This window comes from Phascolarctos cinereus, unplaced genomic scaffold, assembly GCF_003287225.1.
Source record: "Phascolarctos cinereus isolate Bilbo 61053 unplaced genomic scaffold, phaCin_HiC Scaffold_4;HRSCAF=312, whole genome shotgun sequence".
In the NCBI taxonomy this organism is placed as follows: Eukaryota; Metazoa; Chordata; class Mammalia; order Diprotodontia; family Phascolarctidae; genus Phascolarctos; species Phascolarctos cinereus.
Window position 1 is genome coordinate 677,152,490 of NW_027555847.1, and position 18,002 is coordinate 677,170,491.

The window sequence follows — 18,002 nt, forward strand, 5'->3', positions numbered from 1 at the left end:
TCATCTGTCCCCTTGGTTTTGCTCCCTTCTGAGTACAAACTGTTAATCTCTAATCATCCCTCTTTGTGGCTCGGGATTCCCTAGATCTATTTCTTCCATATTGGGTCAGCCCCTAATTTTGCCCTCTGGTAACTGATGAGCAGTCTGGGTCTGTTCTGGAGTAAAGGTTCTGACCCATCATTTCCTGGGGCACAGTTTAACAACTGAGCACAACATGTATATGATGACCTCCTACAATCTGCAGTTTGGTTTAGTCTTAAATTTGGGGGATTGAAAGCCCTTCACAATCTAGCTCCAGCCTACCTTTTTTTTTTTGTGAGGCAGTCGGGGTTGAGTGACTTGCCCAGGGTCACACAGCTAGTAAGTGTCATGTGTCTGAGACCAGATTTGAATTCAGGTCCTCCTGACTCCAAGACTGGAGCTTATTCACTGGGCCACCTAGCTGCCCCCAGCCTACCTTTTCAAACTTCACATGCTCTACATTTTGCCAGACGGGCTTATTTGCCACCCCCAGTCCCCTTCTGCTTGCTTTTTTTGTAGCCTATTTACCCATGCCTGGAATGTGACCCCTTTTCAGACATCACCAACGACCTGTTGGATATTTCCAAGAAGATATCCCATAGGCATCTCAAACTCAACATGTCTAAAACACAACTCGCTATTTTTCTCCCCAACACCTCCCCCCTTCTGAACTACCCTACCGCCATTGAGGGCACCCCAACTTCCCAGTCATCCAGGTTTGTACCCTCAGTGTCATCCTCAGTTCCTCACTCCACACATCCAGTCAAGTCATCAAATCTTGCCATTTCTACCTCTACAACATCTCTCCTATACTTTCCTTTTCCCAGTCACATAGCAACAACCCTAGTTCAGACCCTCTTCACCTCTTGTGTGGACTTCTCCAATAACCTTCAGTTGGCCTTCCTGCTTCTCCTCTTGTCCAATACATTCCCCCATTCTGATCACAGGGATTTTCCTAAATCCCAGGTCTGACTACATCCCCTACTTAGTAAACTTTAGTGGCTCCCTATTCCAGGATCAAATAAAAGGTCTTTAGATATTTAAATCCAATCTCCTGAGGGGAGAAGAGGACCCAAACCATCGGAATGCCTTGTGCTTTACACCTGGGAGCAGCAAGCCCCTGAGGGCAGGCTGCAGGGGGCTGGGAGCCTTCTCTCTACCCTGAAGTCATGCCTGCTTCAGCTCCAACTCCAGCTCCAGCTGCTTCCAGCCTGATCTCCCAACCAGGATGTGGAGAACCTTTGGTGCAGAGAGGAAGAACCTACCCTTTGACCTCAGACCTTTCACCTGCTGCACCTGGCCTTGAGGGAAGTTGGGGAACAGGGGTGGGGGAGGGGGAAGAAGGAACCAGACTTCTTTCTCCTCCAGCATCCTTACCTACCTAATCTCCACCGTTCAGAGGGACGAGGAGCAGTGAAGCAGGGCCTCCCATCTGACCATGAACCTGCCACCTCCACTCAATGATGAACATTCTCACACCTGGTCATACCCTTCCTATGCCAGTGATTCTGAACTCCTGTACATTGTCATTGAAACCCATCAGCAAACCGATTCTCCATCAGCAGTTCTGTTTGGCTTCTGCTCTATGGCATAACATGCCTGTGATAAAATGATCACCTGAAATGTCATCATCATGAAGAATGATTCAGCAAGCCCCTGAAAGAAGGCTGCAGGGAGCTGGCAGTACTCTACAGTCCACACCTTCTCAAAGGGCTGCCAGGTGGCACAGTGGATAAAGTGCTGGAACTGGAGTTAGGGAGTTCAAATGTGGCCTCAGACACTAGCTGTGTGACCCTGGGCAAGTCACTTAATCCTGTTAGCCTCAGTTTCCTCATCTGTAATATGAGCTGGAGAAGGAAATGGCAAACCAGTCCAGTATCTCTGCCAAGAAAGCGCCAAATGGAGTCATGAAGAGTTGGACACAACTGAAAAGTGAGTGAATAACAACGCCTTCTCAACTCACCCTCAGTTGCTTCTCCTCTGTGATTGGAGGGTGGTACACTAAGTTCCTTCTGAATCCTTCTTTTCTAGAAGACTTACAGCCTTCCTTGCAACTCCATTCTCTGTCAGCAGCCTGGTTTGACTTCCACTCCATGGAACAATGTGCCCCCATGCCAGGTACACACAGCCACAACCCTCTCATCCCTCTTGTTCCCCCACTCCACCCCCTATTAGATCTTAAGGTCCCTGTGGGTAAGAACTGGCTCTTTTTCATATTTGTATCCCCAGAGCTTAGCACAGTGCCTGGCATACAGTAGGTACTTAATAAATGTTTATTGAATTGAAACCTAGTCCCCATCCCCCACCACTCAATTTATTTCCATCACCATCAACCCTCCCATCCCAAAGTTTCAACAAAACACATCCCTCTCCTTCCACTGTGCTCTCTGCAATGCCTATTCCAGAGGTAACAAACTTGCCTTCATCCTAAATCTTTTCCTCTCCCACTCCTTCCATCTACTGGCTTATTACTGAAATCTGTCTCCCCCTAAGCCCCCAGGATGACTCCTTGGCCACTCTTTCCAGTACTGGCTGCACATTAGGTGGAGGGGGGTGAGGGAGTTGGAATATTCCTTACTGAGGCAGAGTCAAGATGAGGGAGTGAGATTGAGCATTTTTACCCAGCTCCTCCAACACACCTCCTCCACAACAACCTAAAAAATGTGCTATGCTGAATTCTGATTGGGAAAGGCAAGAAAATTCCATCATTGTCATTTTTCCAGCCCAGGGCAACTTAGGAAGATAGATGGGTCTGTGGATACTGGGCATGGGTCTGACCAGCAGCACAGCAGCAGTAGGAGCATGCAGCTACAGCAGCATGGGGGTAGCAGGGAGCATTCTGGTGTCCAGGGACAATAGGAAACTATGACCAATCACCAGGGCTGGAAGCACCAGGGCAGAAAGAGATCCCAGGGGAGCCTTGAATTAGCACTGGGAACCAGAATGAGTGCTGTCTGAAAGCTCTGTTGCCTATTACTCAGTTTCAGGTCATAGTTCCAGGGCAGAAAGGAGTAATCACTAGCAAGAGAGGCCCTAGACGTGTATAAGCAAGGAACAAGTTCCAAAAACTTAAGAGTGTAGCTGTGAGCCCTAGAGCAGAGTGAGGACTCAATTCTAACCTTTAGCCCCACACATAAACCCACAGTGGAATAACCAGGGCAGAAGATGAATGCCAAAGCAGAGCTGGCAGTTCAGTGGTTCTGAACCTGCAGAACCTCCCTGTGGGCTAACAGGGAGGCCAGGAGCGGCCTACAGAAACCCACTATCCAACAGACTCATACCTGGGTCAGGACTCATAGAACTTTTACCAGGAGTTCTGTGAAGAAACTCCTCCCCGAATCATAGCACCTTGAAAACACTGAAAACTTGAAGGTCCCCAGGCTGAGCTGTGGAAACAGCAGAAAGTCATAAAGAGACTGAACTCAGGCTAGCCATCATCCCTCAGAAGCTAGCTGAGCCCCACACTGACAAAGTCCAAGGGTAAGAAGTAGGTGGGAATAGAGCACTGGCCCTGGATTCAGGAGGACCTGAGTTCAAATCTGGCCTCAGACACATAACACTGTGTGACCCTGGGCAAATCACTTAATCCCATTGCCTAGTCCCCGCCCCCTACAAAAAAAAAAAAGAAAAGTAGGCTGGAAGAATGAGCAAATAGAAAAAAGAGCCCAACCAACAAAGAGCTTCTACGGTGACAGGGAAACTCAAGGCACAAACACAGAAGACGATGACCTGACAACACCTACAAGCAAGGCCTCAAAGAAAAAAAATGCAGATTGGATACAAGCACAACAAAAATTCCTGTAAGAGTTAAAAAAAATGTAAAAGCAAAAAAGAGTTTTAAAACCAAGTAAGAATAGTACGGGAAAAAATAGGAAAAGAGATGAGAGCTATGCAAGAAAGTTGTGAAAAAAGAATTAACAGTTTTGTAAAAGAGGCATAAAATATTGTTGAAGAAAACAACTCCTTAAAAATTGGAGGTCCTCTAAGGGAGCTGCTGCCCTTGGGAGAGCTCTCAGCACTCAGCATCTCACCTGCAGCAATCATGGTGAAGTTGATTCAGGCCGTGCCTGACTACGGGCTTCACCCTCTGGTACCAGTGGGATTTGTCATTGGCTATTATCTAGACAAGAAGAGTGATGAAAAACTAACTGCTTTCCGGAATAAGAGCATGTTATTTAAAAGGGAACTGAAACCTAATGAAGTTACCTGGAAATGAAGGCTTTGGCTGAATTGAGAAATTTTCATGTTAAATAAAAAAATTTATGAAAGAAAAAAAAATACAAAAAAACCTGGAATTGGTCAAATGGTAAAAGAGGTACAAAACCTCACTGAAGGAAATAACTTAAGAATTAGAATTGGTCAAATGGAGGCTAATGATTCCATGAGACATCAAGAAATAATAAAACAGAGGCAGCTAGGTGGCGCAGTGGATAGAGTACCGGCCCTGCATTCAGGAGGACATGAGTTCAAATGCGGACTCAGACACATAACACTTGGTAGCTATGTGACCCTGGGCAAGTCACTTAACCCCATTGCCTAGGAAGAAGAAGAAGAAGAAGAAATAATAAAATAAAGTCAAAAGACTGGGGAAAAAAAGTAGAAGGAAATGTTAAATATATCATAGGAAAAACAACTGACCTAAAAAATAGCTCAAGGAGACATAATTTAAGAATTGTTAGACTACTTAAAACCCAGGAACAACAACAAAAAGGACCTAGATATCAAATTTCAAGAAATTATGAACTGCCCAGATATTATAGAACCAGAGGGCAAAATAGAAATTAAAATAATTCACCAGTCATCTCCTGAAAGAAACCCTGAAATGAAAACTCCCAGGAATATTGTAGTTGAAATCCAGAACGGCCAGGTCAAGGAAAAAATGCTGCAATCAACCAGGAAAAAAAAATTAATAATGAGGAGCCACAATCAGGATCACACAGTAGTTAGCCACCACTATAAAGAAATGGAAGACAAATAAAGTCATATCTAAATAATTGGGAAAATAGCCATTGCTCATGGGTAGGCTGAGCTAATATAATAAAAATGACGATACTCAATTTACCTATTCAGTGCCATTCCAATCAAACTACCAAAAGTTATTTTATAGAGCTAGAAAAAATAATAAAATTCATATGGAAGTATAAAAGGTCAAGAATATCAAGGGAATTAATGAAAATAAATGCAAGAGAAGGGGGCCTAGCCATATCAGATCTAAAACTGTATTATAAAGCAGCAATCACGAAAACTACTTGGTGCTGGCTAAGAAATAGAATGGTGGATCAGGTTGGGTATGCAAGACGCAGTAGTCAATGACTACAGTAATCTACTATTTGATAAACCCAAAGACTCCAGCTTCTGGAACAAGAACTCACTATTTGACAAAAACTGTTGGGAAAACTGGAAAATAGTATGACAGAAACTAGGCATAGACCAAAATCTTGCACCGTATACCAAGATAAAGTCAAAATGGGTACATGATTTAGACTTAAAGAGTGATACCATGAGCAAATTAGGAGAATAAGTAATAGTTTACCTGTCATATCTATGGAGAAGAGAAGAATTTATGACCAAACAAGAGATAGAGAACATTAAGAAATGTAAAATGGATAATTTTGATTACACTAAATTAAAAAATGTTTGCATGAACAAAGACAATGAAACTGAGATTAGAAGGGAAGCAGAAAGCTGGGAAACAATTTTTACAGCCAGGGTCTCTGATAAAGGCCTCATTTCTAAAATATATAGGCAACTAAATCAAATTTATAAGAATGCAAGTCATTAATTAATTAATGGCCCAATTAATAAATGGCCAAGGATATAAACAGGCAGTTTTCAGATGAGGAAATTAAAACTACCTATAGTCATATAAAAAGTACGCTAAATCACTGTTGATCAGAGAAATGCAAATTAAAACAACTCTGAGTTACCACCTCATACCTATCAGATTGGCTAATATGACAAAAAAGGAAAATGATAAATGTTGGAGAAGAGGTGGGAAAATTGAAACACTAATGCTTTGTTGGTAGAAAATTGTGAACTGAACCAACTATTTTGGAGAATAATTTGGAACTATGCCCAAAGGGCTATAAAATTATGCATATCCTTTGATCCAGCAATACCACTACTAGGTCTGTGTCCCAAAGACATCATAAAAATGGGGAAAGGACCCACATGTACAAAAATATTTATAGCAGCTCTTTTTTGTGGTGGCAAAAAATTAGAAGTCAAGGGGATGCCCATCAATTGGGTAATGGCTAAACAAGTTGTGGCATATGAATGTGATGGAATACCATTGTTCTGTAAGAAATGATGAGCAGGCGGATTTCAGAAAAAACTGGGGAAACTTACATGAACTGATTCTGAGTGAAATGAGCAGAACCAGGAGAACATTGTACACAGTAACAGCAACATTGTGTGATGACCACCTTTGAAAGACTTAACTGCCCTCCTCAATGTAGTGATCCAAGGCAATTCCAAGGGACTTGTGATGGAAGATGCTGTCCACATCCAAGGAAAGAACTATGGAGTCTGAATGCAGATCAAAGCATACTACTTTTTTTCTTTCTCATGGTTTTCCCCTTTTGTTCTGATTCTTCTTTTACAACATGACTAATGTGGAAATATGTTTAATATGATTATATATGTATAGCCTTATCACATTGCATTCTGTCTTGGGGAGGGGGGAGGGGAAGGATGGAGAAAAAAACTAGAACTCAAGATCTTTGTAAAAGTGAATGTTGAAAACTATCTTTGCACATAATTGGAAAAAAAAATGCTATCAAGTGGGAAAAAATTAAAAAGAAATTTAAAAATTGGAAGACTTGGAATATACTGTTCTTGAAGCAAAGGATCTAGGATTATAGCCAAGAATAACATATCCAGCAAAACTAAGTATAATCCTACAAGGGGAAAAATGCATGTTTCATAAAGTAGAATACTCCTTGCTCCCCATTGCCACTTCTAGGTTTTCCCCCTTCCTCTGTCACTCAGTAATCTCACCTCCTTTGAGGTTCATGTTATTCATATCTACCACTCAATCAAGATACTGGTAGCTGCTGTTATAGACTCTAGGTCAATCCACTTCCTCAGTCAGTTTGATACATGGTTCACAATTTTTTTCTCCTCCCAACTCCTATCTTCCTACTAGGGGATATCAACATACATATTGACTCTCACTCAAACACTAACCATTCAGTACTTCAACCTATTCACTTCCCATGACCTACTCCTCCACTGTTCCTCAGATAGTCAGACCCCTTGATATTTCCACCACCCATAAATGTATCACCTCCATGTTCAAAAAATCCAAAATCCCCCTATCCAACCACAGTCTATTGGCTTTTCACCTCTCCCTCTGCCTTCCCTTGAAAAATCCTACTCTTCATCTGCATCATGACTTCCAATCCCTTGACCCTTCAATTCTCTCCCAGTCCATCTCTGCATTAGTCATTCTCTCTTCTTTTCCTCATCTTGACCCCTTGATGAACCAGTTCAACTCTACATTGTCTCTTGAATCCCTAGCCCCCTTATCACTTCATCAATTACATCTTGCCAAGCTTCAGCCTTATACTCTTATATGTCTTCTACCATTTGCCACCTTCACTCCTGAACCTATGCAGCTGAAGGAAGGTGGAGAAAATCACAAAACTGTTCTGTCTACTATATATGTTAGACAACCTCAATTGAGCCTTCAACATTGCTTGACTTAAGTTCTATACCTGCCTCATCAACTCATTATCCCATTCTCCCCAGTAGCTCTTCCAAACCTTTTTGTCCCTCCTCAAATTCACCTGACCCCTCCCTCCCCCACACCCTTTCAGCTGACAATCTTGCCTCATACTTTACAGAAAAAATTAAGACCATATGCTGTGAACTGTCTTTTCCCCTCTTTCTTGTCTCGTATCACTCCTATGCCTTCTGCCACTCTCTCCTCCTTCACACCTGTCTCACATGATAAGGGGGCCTTACTCCTTACCAAGGCTAACCCCTCTATTTGTACAAGCAATCCCATTCCAGCCTATCTCCTGAACCAACAGATTGCTCCCTCTGGCAACCCTACTCTATCACTTATTTTCAATCTGGGTCTACTGGCTCATTCCCCTACTGTCTGCAAACACACCTATGTCTCTCCCACTCTGAAAAAACTTTCACTTGATCCTTCCACTCCCCAGTCCCCACCAACTATCCTCCTATAGCTCCCCTGCCTTTTGTATCGAAACTTGAAAAGGTCATCTACAATAGGAGCCTCCACTTTCTCTCCTCTTACTCTCTTCTTAATCCCTTACAATCCAGCTTCTGACTTTATCATTACACTGGAACTACTTCCTCCAAAGTTACTACTAATGATTTCAGTTGCCAAATCCAATGGCCTTTTTCCAGTCTTCATTCTCCTTAACTTCTCTTCAGCTTTTAACTCTGTTGGTCATTTTCCCCATCTTGATACTCTCTTCTCTCTAGGTTTTCAGGACACAACTCTCTCCCACTTCTCCTCCTACCTCTCTGGCCACTACTTCTCTGGCTCCTTTGCTGCATCCTCTTCCACCTTACACCCTCTAACCATAGATGTCCCTCACAGTTTTGTCCTGGGACCTCTTCTCTTCTCCCTCTACACCTCACTTGGTGCTCCCATGGGTTTAATTACCAGCTCTATACTGAGGATTTTCCAAATCTGTCTTGCCTCAATCTCTCTGCTGATGTCAGATCTTGCATCTCCAACTGCCTGGCTTCCTTTAAGTCTCAACTAAAATCTCATCTATTAAATAGCAAGCCTTTCCCAACACTTCATTCTGGTGCCTTCCCTAGGCTATTTTCTATATATCCTGTATATATGTATTTATATAATTTTACTTGTATGTGGTCTCCCCCATCAGACTGTGAGGGCAAGGGCTCTTTTTTGCCTCTTTTTTGTATCCCCTGCACTTAACCAGTGCCTGGTACTTAGTAGGTGCTAAATACGGTTTTGATTCATTGAAGATCTTCACAACTTCCCCCTTCCTATATTTCCAGTTTTCTTACACTTAACTCCCTTGATACTCTAGGATCCAGCTGTACCAGCCTACTTTCTGCTCTTTGCACATAATAATCCACATCTCCTCTCAGTGCCTTTGCTCTTAGGTGTCTCCCATGCCTGCAGTGCTCTGCCTTCTTGCCTCTACTTCAAAAAAACTCTTCTTAAAAAAACTCAACTCAAATTCCACTTTCTTCAGGAGGCTTTTTCTGGTCTCCTCTCCCCCCACCCCAAGCCTTCCTCCTCTGTGGTTTTCTTCTAGCTTTTCAGATCCTGTAGCTGTTTATTTATGTGTTGTCTTCCCCATTATGGAAGCGAGGTGGCGCAAGATAGGGCACTCGACCTGCAGTCAGGAAGACCCATCTTCCAGAGTTCAAATCTGATCACAGACACTTACTAGCTGTGTGACCCTGGGTAAATCATTTAACCCTGTTTGTTTCCGTTTCCTCATCTGTAAAATGAGCTGGAGAAGGAAATGGCAAACCATTCCCATATCTCTGCCAAGAAAATCCCAATGGGGTCATGGAGAATGGGACACAACCGAAATGACTAAATGACAACAAACTTCCCTACTAGAGTGTATTGTGTGATCCTTTAGGTGAGGGACTGGTTCAGTTTTGTCTTTGTATTCCCAGCAGGTAGCAAAATGCCTGACACAAAGTAGGTGCTTAATCAGTGCTTGCTGAGTACTGCCAGAATCTCTACTTAAAACGGACTTTGCACCTAGTTTCTGAATTGAATGAATGCACATTCATCCATTCATCCATGCTGAACCTTCAACAAGCATTAATTCAGAGACTAATTTGGGCCAGGCACTGTGCTAAGTGATGGGGATACAAGGGCAAAAACAGAACAGCCCCTCCCTTCCAGAAGCTTATATTCTTTTTTTTAATTCAATTTTTTTTTCAATTCTGGACACTCTCCCTCCCCTCTCCCACCTAACAAGAAAGCAAAACAATAGCAACAACAAAACCTGGCTACAGATCTTTATGGTCAAATAAAACAAGTTCCTGCATTAGCCTTGTTCAGCTTACATTCAAATGCACTAAAACTTTTGGGACACCCTGTATATCTTTTTACTTGTTTATGTACATGCTGAACCGCTCTTCCTCATTAGCTTGTGAGTTCAATTTAAAGCTTACACTATGTCTACTATCTACACACACACACACACACACACACACACACACACAGAAATTCATGTAAAAAATACAAAGTAATTGGAAGAGGAGGGAACACCAACAACTGAGGAATCCAGAAAGGCCTCTTGCAGGAGGTGGCCCTTGAGGGGAGCTCTGAAGGGGATTGTGGAAAAGAGGCCTGAGGGAGAGCAGCCAGTAATCAGCCTGGAAAGATCTGCAGGATTCAAACTGTAAAAGGCTTTAAATGCCACATGTGGGAGGCTGTATTTTGTCCTAGAGGCGTCGGGAGCCCCTGTGGCTTCTTGAGCAGGAGACAATAAACATAAAGCACTTCTGTGCCAGATACCCGGTCAGACCTGTGTTTAAGGAATATCCATCTGACAGCTTCCTGCAAAGAGGGATGGGAGGAGAGACTTGCCTGAGGTTCCGAAGGGTTAGCAGGGGTTAAAATGAGTGGGTTGGACAGGATTCTGAAGGACCAATGGTAAAAACATGCTATCCACCTCTGGACAAAAAAGTGATGGCCTCAGGGTGTCAATTTTGGACAGGGCTAAACGTGGAATCTGTCTTGCTTAACTATGCATATTTGTTAGATGGTTGTTGTGGTTTTTCCCCCCAACAGGAGATGGGAGGAAGGAAAATTGCTTTTTTGTTCATTGAGAAAAAAATTTACGTTAAAAAAAAAAGCAAGGAGAGGGGTTATCTAAAGCTCCTGCCATAACAAAAAGTTGTCAAACAATGACTTTATGCATAGTCCTGTCCCTGCACTAGAAGTGATACAAAGTTGCAGTGACGTCTCCCTCAGGCAGGAGATAAAAGTCCAAACCATAATATTACATGAGGTCTGAAAAGGTTGTTACCAGCCCTGGAGATTAGGGCTCTACAGAGATGGCATCTGGGACGGGCATTAAGGGATGTGTGGGGATCCAGCAGGCAAAGAAGAGGGGGAGAAAGGGCATTCCAGGCTCAGGGAACGGTGAGCAGAAGCAGAAGATGGAAGTGTGGATTCCAGAAAACAGAGTGCACATTGGCTGAAGGGAAGTGCATAGAAAAGGAAGGAAAGAGGGAAGGAAATAAGCATTTATTAAGTGCTCTGTGTGAGGCACTGGGCTAAGCCCTTTACAAATATCTCATCTGGTCCTCACAACAACCTTGTAAAGTAGGTGCTAGTCTTACTCCCATTTTTACAGATGGGGAAACTGAGGCAAACAGCAGTTTAAATGATTTGCCCAGGTTCACTAAGGCTGGAGAGGCACCAGGTTAAAGAAAGCCTCGAATGCTATAGGAATTTCAGTGTTTGAGGGATGGACTGTTATTAAGTGCTGTTCTTTGCTCTTGAGGGATCACAACAAGGTGATGAAGTGTTCATCTGCAGAGTCCAAAACAGGGACTTGTGGGATGCTACTGGATAGTAGGCAACTGTTGAAGGCGGTGCCCCAGTCCCAGAAGACTTAAGAGAACCATCTACAAAGGTTCTTGGTTACTCAGACTGCTGGTGTTTGGGTCATTTCTCCCAAAGGCTCTCACCGGTAATCCTGTGGACTTAATTGTTAAGTTGTTCCTGGGCTTTGTCATCTTTGTTGTTTTTAAAAGCCTGTCTCTGATAACATTGCGGCTAACTGTACTAGTAAGGGATTTGGTCTGTCCAGTACTGTCCAGCATGTCGTGCTGGAATTTGGGGGAAGGGCTCTGAGACAGTAAATAGAACCACTCCTCCAAAGGTGACCAGAACAACACTTTCATTAGTCTCCAAAGAGGGATCCTCCCCTGATCAAAACTCAGCTTGGCATAGCTTGTTTCTAATTATGCCCCACCAACTAGAGCCATTGAGCAGTGTTTCTGTGCTGGGTGGGGATAGCGTGGCTCTCTAGTGGGAGTAAATAGGCAGGTTTCCAAAGAATGCGGACATCGCAAACCACCAGGGGGAGTGGACAGGCTGGTCTACAGTGAGGAAGAGCACTGAGTCCCCAGGGAGAGTGGACAGGCTGGTCCCCAGGGAAGGGGGAGGGGGAATTGTGGGTCGAAGTGTTAACAGACCGAGAACTGGAAGAGACTTCAGAGGTCATCTAGTCCCACCCCCTCATGGTGCACATGAGGATGTCACCAAGAGGAGTCGGCGGGCTGGTTCCTTCCTAATTGGGGGTGGGGGTTCTCATTAGAGGGGGTGGACAGCTTGGTTCCCACTAAGGGGACACTGTGAGTTACTGGTTAAGTGCGAGACTGGTCCCGAGAGAAGGAAGGCGGGGAGGACCTGGTGAGGGAGCAAGTGGGCTGATGGGCGGGAGGGGGGGCCTAGGGTAAGACCCCCAGGCCGGCAGGGGGCGTCCCCGGGGGCCGGGGGCGGGCCAAGGAGACAGCCGGGCTGTTGCCCCAGGCGCCTCGTGGCGGAGGCTTGGAGCGGCGGTGGCGGGCCCCGGACTCTCTGGCTCTGTGGCGCGTGCGCTCGCCCGGGAGCGCCAGGTGGGAACCGGCGGCGGCGGCGGCGGCGGCGGCGGCGGGGCCATGTCCAAGGCGTGGGGGCCCCGGGGGCTCCTGTCCGGCAGGAAGCAGCGCGCGGCGGCGGCGCCGAGGTGAGCGGGGGGGGGCGCGCGGGGCGTCCGTTGGCCCGGGCGGGAGGGCGGCGTCCTGCCGAGGTGAGGGGCGGCCCCGCGGCGGGCCGGGGGCCGAGCCGACGCGGAGGCGGGAAAGTTTTTCCCGAGCGGGCGGAGTGAGCGGGAGGAGGAGGAGGAGCAGGCGCGGAGGAGGGAGGGAGCGCAGGCAACGGAACGGGGCGCAGCCCCCCAGGAGGGGCGCCCGGGCCCCCCGGCCCGGCCCGCTTCGGTCAAGCCCCCTCCTCACGGGGGGCCCCGCGGGGGCTGCTCCCGCCCGGGGCTGGGGGAGGGGGTGTGGGAGCGCGTGCCTGAAGGCCCGGCTCGGGGCGCGAGTAGGGGTCGGGGGAGATGGTGGGGCTAGGGGCGACTCGACGGCCCGAGGGGTAGGAACTTGATGGCGGCGGCCTTGTCCCTGCGCCGTGCTGCGGCCCGTCTGCTCTGGGCGGCGGAGGGATCCGAGCGAGACCCCGCGGGCAGCCCCTTCCCCACCGCTGCTGCTCCTCCTCCTCCTCCGAGGTCCCCCTCCCCAGCAGCCCGCGCGCTGACTGGGGGTGGGGGGAGGGAGGGGCTCCTCGGGCGTCACGCGCAGCCCCCCGGGTGGCTTTGGAGGGGATGGTGGGCTGGGGAGTCGGCAAGCGCGCCCCCTCGGCCGCCGGCCTCTCTGCTTTCGCATTCTTCCCTCGCGGGCGCCCGGCTCAGCCCCGCCCCCATGGCTCCCCAATGGGGCCTGAGGCCACGCCCCCTCTGGCCGCGGGGGCGGGGCTAAGAGACCTGCGGCGTGCTAGGGAGACTAGTCTGGGAGGGGAGGGTTGGGAGGGGGTGTCTGGAGGCCTGAGTAGGAGGAGGAGGCGGCGGCGGGCGCGAGGACGCGGGCGCGGGGAGGGGGGAGCCTGGCAGAGGAGGGGAGACGAGCGAGCGCAGCCCCGGAGAGCCCAGCGCGCGTGCTCGCTGCCTCCTCGCTCGCTCACCGGGATGGGGGCGGAGGGCGGAGGCCGGGAGGGCGGAACAGCCGCGGAAAGTAGATTCAGCGGCGGCGGCGACCGAGGAGGAGGCCACCGAGGCCGGCCGGGGCGACGGCGGCTCGGGCGGCTGCTCCTCTCCTTCCGCGGCGGGCTCCTCGGGCGGCGGGAGCTCAGCTCGAAGCGGCGGGTCGGGGTCGAAGGGAGCCAGCGGCGGCGGCGGCAGCGGGGCCAGCTCGGCCCGGGGGAGCCCGAGCGAGGAGGAGCAACCGCGACCGCGGCGGCGGGGGAGCCCCTGTGCCCGCACAGCGATGGAGCGGAAGAGGTGGGAGTGCTCAGCTCTCCCCCAGGGCTGGAAAAGGGAAGAAGTGACCAGAAAGTCGGGTCTGTCAGCCGGCAAGAGTGATGTCTATTACTATAGGTGAATGGACCATTGGAACCGGGGACGGGGGGAAAGAGCCCACGAAGCCCGCGGGGCGGGGGCCCGGCCCGGCTCGGTTCGGCTCCCTTCCCCCCACCCTGCACTGGCCCCTTGGAGCGAGGAAACTTGCATTGGGCTGCAGCAGCTCCCCCCACCCCCTTCTTCCTCAGCCTGCAGCTGCTGCCCAGGCCAGAGCCAGGGCACCGGGAGTCGCCTGCCTGCACTACTGTCCTTTAATGTAGGGTGACAGCCAACCCCTGGGACTGGCCGGGCCCCCTGGCTGCCTGCAAACCACCCCCGCCCTGTCCTCCAGGGCTGCCGGGATCCAGTCTGGCAAGAAACTTGCATGTGCTGCTAGACCTGCATGCCAGGAGAAGCCCTTTGCGAAAAAATAATAGTCATTTTCATCTTCTCTTCTGCATTCCCACTCCCCTAATTTTTTTCCCCTAAGCCACCTAGCATGACTGCATGCAGGAGAAATAGGAAGCCTTCTGGGTGCAGCAGCTGGGGGTGGGGGGAGGGGGAGAGAAATACAGTCTTTATTGCAATGTCTAAATTCACAAATGATAGATTGGTGTAGGCGCCGTTGGAGCCACATGGGGTTCCCTTTTCCTAAATGCAGCTATTGGAATACAAACTTTAATAGGCTTTTAGAGCTGCAGTCCGCTTTGTTTAATGCAGCATATGCAGTGCTGGAAACTTGACTGCTTTTATCGGATTGTGAAGGGTCCCTTTATTAGACGTAGCCATGCAGTGTGGAACAGAGTGCCCCCTAATCAATCCCCCAGCCCTTTGTGTGTTTGGGAGGGGTGGGGGACTGGACTAGCTCATTTTAAAGAATGCAACTGTGCTTTATTGAAGAAATTTACGATACAGTTTGTCACTTATGTAGCTTAAATCACCCGGAACCCTGGGGACGTATTTTCCCTTCTGATCAATTCTGTCTTGGAGCATATAGCACCTTGGGGGTTTGTTTTCTTTTCATCCCCCCCCTTTCCTTTTCTTCCCTCCCAAGTTCAAAGGGAGTCTTTGGCCTAGGCTTTCAGAGGGTAGGAACCAGAGGGGGAAGGCGGTCCTTCTCTCTTACCATAACAAGAATAGAACAAAGAGCTAGTTGCACATTTAGACCATGCACCTGGCATTGGCTGGCTGCATTGAATGGCCTCCAATCCATTTGTTTCAATCTTTCCCCAAATTTTCTCACTTTTAAAAAATAGTTTGCCTCTGAGGATAGCTTTTATTCCCCCCCCATACCAGGTATGTGATGGTAACATTACAATAGCAGTTTAGATTTTATGAAGCACTTTCTTTATGACAAGTACTTTATAGTAGGTCGATCAACTATTATTGTCCCTGTTTTAGAGATGAGGAAGTTGAGACTCGGAGGTTGTGATTTGCCCACTGTCATACAGCTAGCAAATGTGACTTGAACTCAGGTCTTCTAAGTCTGAGGTTCTTTCCACTACAATAATAATAATAACAAACCTTAATATATGGTGCTTTGAGATTTGCAAAGCAGTTTGTTGCCTCTGCTGAGTGGAGCTTCTGGTGGAGAGAATGAAAGGACTTTTGATGGTAAGTCAATCATTGATTGTGATTTGGTGATCATAAGTAAAATGCACTCAAGTGAAATCCAAGAGTACACTTGTTTGGTAATACTTAAATTTGATCTTAAGAAAAGCTTGATTGCCGTGATTTGGTCATCTGGTTTCATGTTAATTTGGGGGATAGGGGAAGCTGTTGGTCTTGTATGTGGATATGAGCTTGAAAATCTCTTAAAAGCTGAAACTAGAAGATGAATCATTTCTACAAAATGTGTCCTTTTTCTTCTCTCTATTATCAGTTTTTGTTTATTGACATTAAAAGAAGTCCTCACCAGAGTCTAACAACATGGGAAAGTGATTGCTTTAGGCATAGGCTTCTGGTTAGTTTCTGTGGGCAGCTCTCAGGCAGCAACTTATCAAGCTGTTAATGACAATGTGAGCTCCTTTATGTGGTGCTTTAAGGTTAACAGAGCAGTACAGTAAGGTAGGGAGATTCCCCTTTTACAGAGAAGGAACACTTCCTACCTTTTGAAGGCTGATTTTAGAAATTTGGATTGACTCTTCTAGGGGGGCAAATCAGGGAAATTAATAGTAGGTTTTTTGTTAGAGCCCATACTTGTTAAGGGTGTCAGCATTTGTTAAAATTGAAGCAGCAGCATTAGGCATTCTCTAAAGTACATCTAATTTTAGATGAAGCTATCTAGAAGAGTAAGAAAAACTTAGTTTGCCTGATCAGTTCTTGTCTTCTTTTGCAAGGGAGATGGGAGGTAGATGATTATTATTCCCTAAAAGGTAGGCTAACATCATCAAATTAAGGTATCTTTTTCAGTTAAAGAAACTGAGAGAAAGTGGCCCTGGCTTGTGGTCAGTGGCAGAACCAGAACCCCATCCAAAATCATCTCTTGGAGCTTTTGTAGTACTTCATTGTTGAATAACAATTACTAATGAAGTATTTTTCTTAAGACCAGTTTTAGGGACAGCTTGAATTTTTTTTTCAACCCCTTTTCCTTTGTATTTAGTGTTTCTTTAGTTTTTCTGTGTTCCTAAGCCCCAAGTCTTCTTCCCTTTTATCATAAAGAGCTGCTAACGACTCCACTCCTTTTCTCTTGAGAAACTTCTACGTTATTGCCAGTTGGTACTTAATTGTCTATGTTGAGTCACCAGTAAAAGAATATTGAACAGAGAGGTCCTGTTAGTCAAGCAGTTTGCAGTGGTTAACATTAAACCATTTCTTTCCCTTGTATTTTTTTTTGGGGGGGATCCTTTCTGCACAGAAAATATTTGTGCAGAAGATCTAACATAACAGAAATTAAAACCAAAAAAGTCAGTGGAAAATAAAATGTAATTTGTGTGTGTGTGACTAACCTTTGTGGGTATTGGGTTTCTTTGCATCAGGATGTAAAATGTTCCATGTGTTTCTTAGAAAGGTGTGATAACTCCATAGGTTGCTTGTTCCAAATTAACCCCTAAAGAATTGGAGGCTATATTGATGGCAAGAGTGCTGTTATGCTAGGGTGGGTTGGAAAAGCAGAAATAAAGGTGGATTTTTTAAAAGTAGGGATTAATTCAAACTTAAAAGTAGCCAATTTCAAAGTGGACAGCATGGTATAGAGGTGGGATTCTTAAATGGGGACTTAAAGGCTTGAGTGCCAGTCCCTGTTCTGCCATTCTGTTGCTGTGTGATGACTGAGGGCACGTCATTCCCCTCCTTTGGGGGCCTAGTTTCTCCATGGTCTTAGCTGATCACTGAGCTAGCTCCCTTCTAGTTCCAGCAGTCAGTGAATAGGAAATGGCCCCCTGCTGTTGCCCAGCTTACATGTACTCAAGGGCTGTGGACTAATTTTAGTACCACTGAGGTTGGAACATAGTTATAAAGGAAATCTGGGGGGTGGGGTGGGATTTGAAGGCAGGGTAGGAACATAGAAACTATTTAAGAACTTAAGTAAAATTACTACTCTTACCTACCTCCTTCATATTTCTGCTCATAATTTGAATTGACCATAATGCTGGTCACACACTGTGTGGAAAGAACAGTGGTTGGTAGACTACTAGATTTGTAGTTGGGATGACTGGGGTGAATTCAAATCCACCCCTAACACTAGCAGTGTAGCCTTGCACAAATCATTGACCTTTCCTGGACTTGAGGCAATTCTTAAGAAGATCTGCTAAGTTATAGGTTATAAATTATATCTTACTGAAGATCTGTATTTGCATGAATATTTGTTCCATAAATGACATAACATATTGTGTGAAACAAATTGTTTTATTCAGTTAATTAAAGATCCTGTTGTTTTAACCAAGTTGGTGAAACTAGGGT

General features: G+C 46.5%; 1 protein-coding gene and 1 pseudogene across 5 annotated transcripts in view; both read left to right on the forward strand.

Annotated features, from left to right (window-relative positions):
- Positions 1–1,369: 1,369 nt before the first annotated feature.
- On the forward strand, positions 1,370–6,839 carry LOC144457099 (NADH dehydrogenase [ubiquinone] 1 beta subcomplex subunit 1 pseudogene; annotated as a pseudogene).
- A 5,686-nt stretch (positions 6,840–12,525) lies between these two features.
- Positions 12,526–18,002, forward strand: part of MBD3 (methyl-CpG binding domain protein 3) — a 30,191-nt gene continuing 24,714 nt past the window's right edge. Inside the window, exon 1 of one of the 5 annotated variants that reach the window (XM_021008945.2) lies at positions 12,526–12,740. In XM_021008945.2, coding sequence (XP_020864604.1) covers positions 12,673–12,740 — 68 coding nt within the window. In that variant the 5' untranslated portion in view covers positions 12,526–12,672. Of the gene's footprint in view, positions 12,741–12,782; positions 12,804–13,751; positions 14,142–15,625; positions 15,717–18,002 lie in introns of those variants that run through there. The other 4 variants (XM_021008947.2, XM_021008944.2, XM_021008946.2 and 1 more) reach the window with 4 other exon arrangements.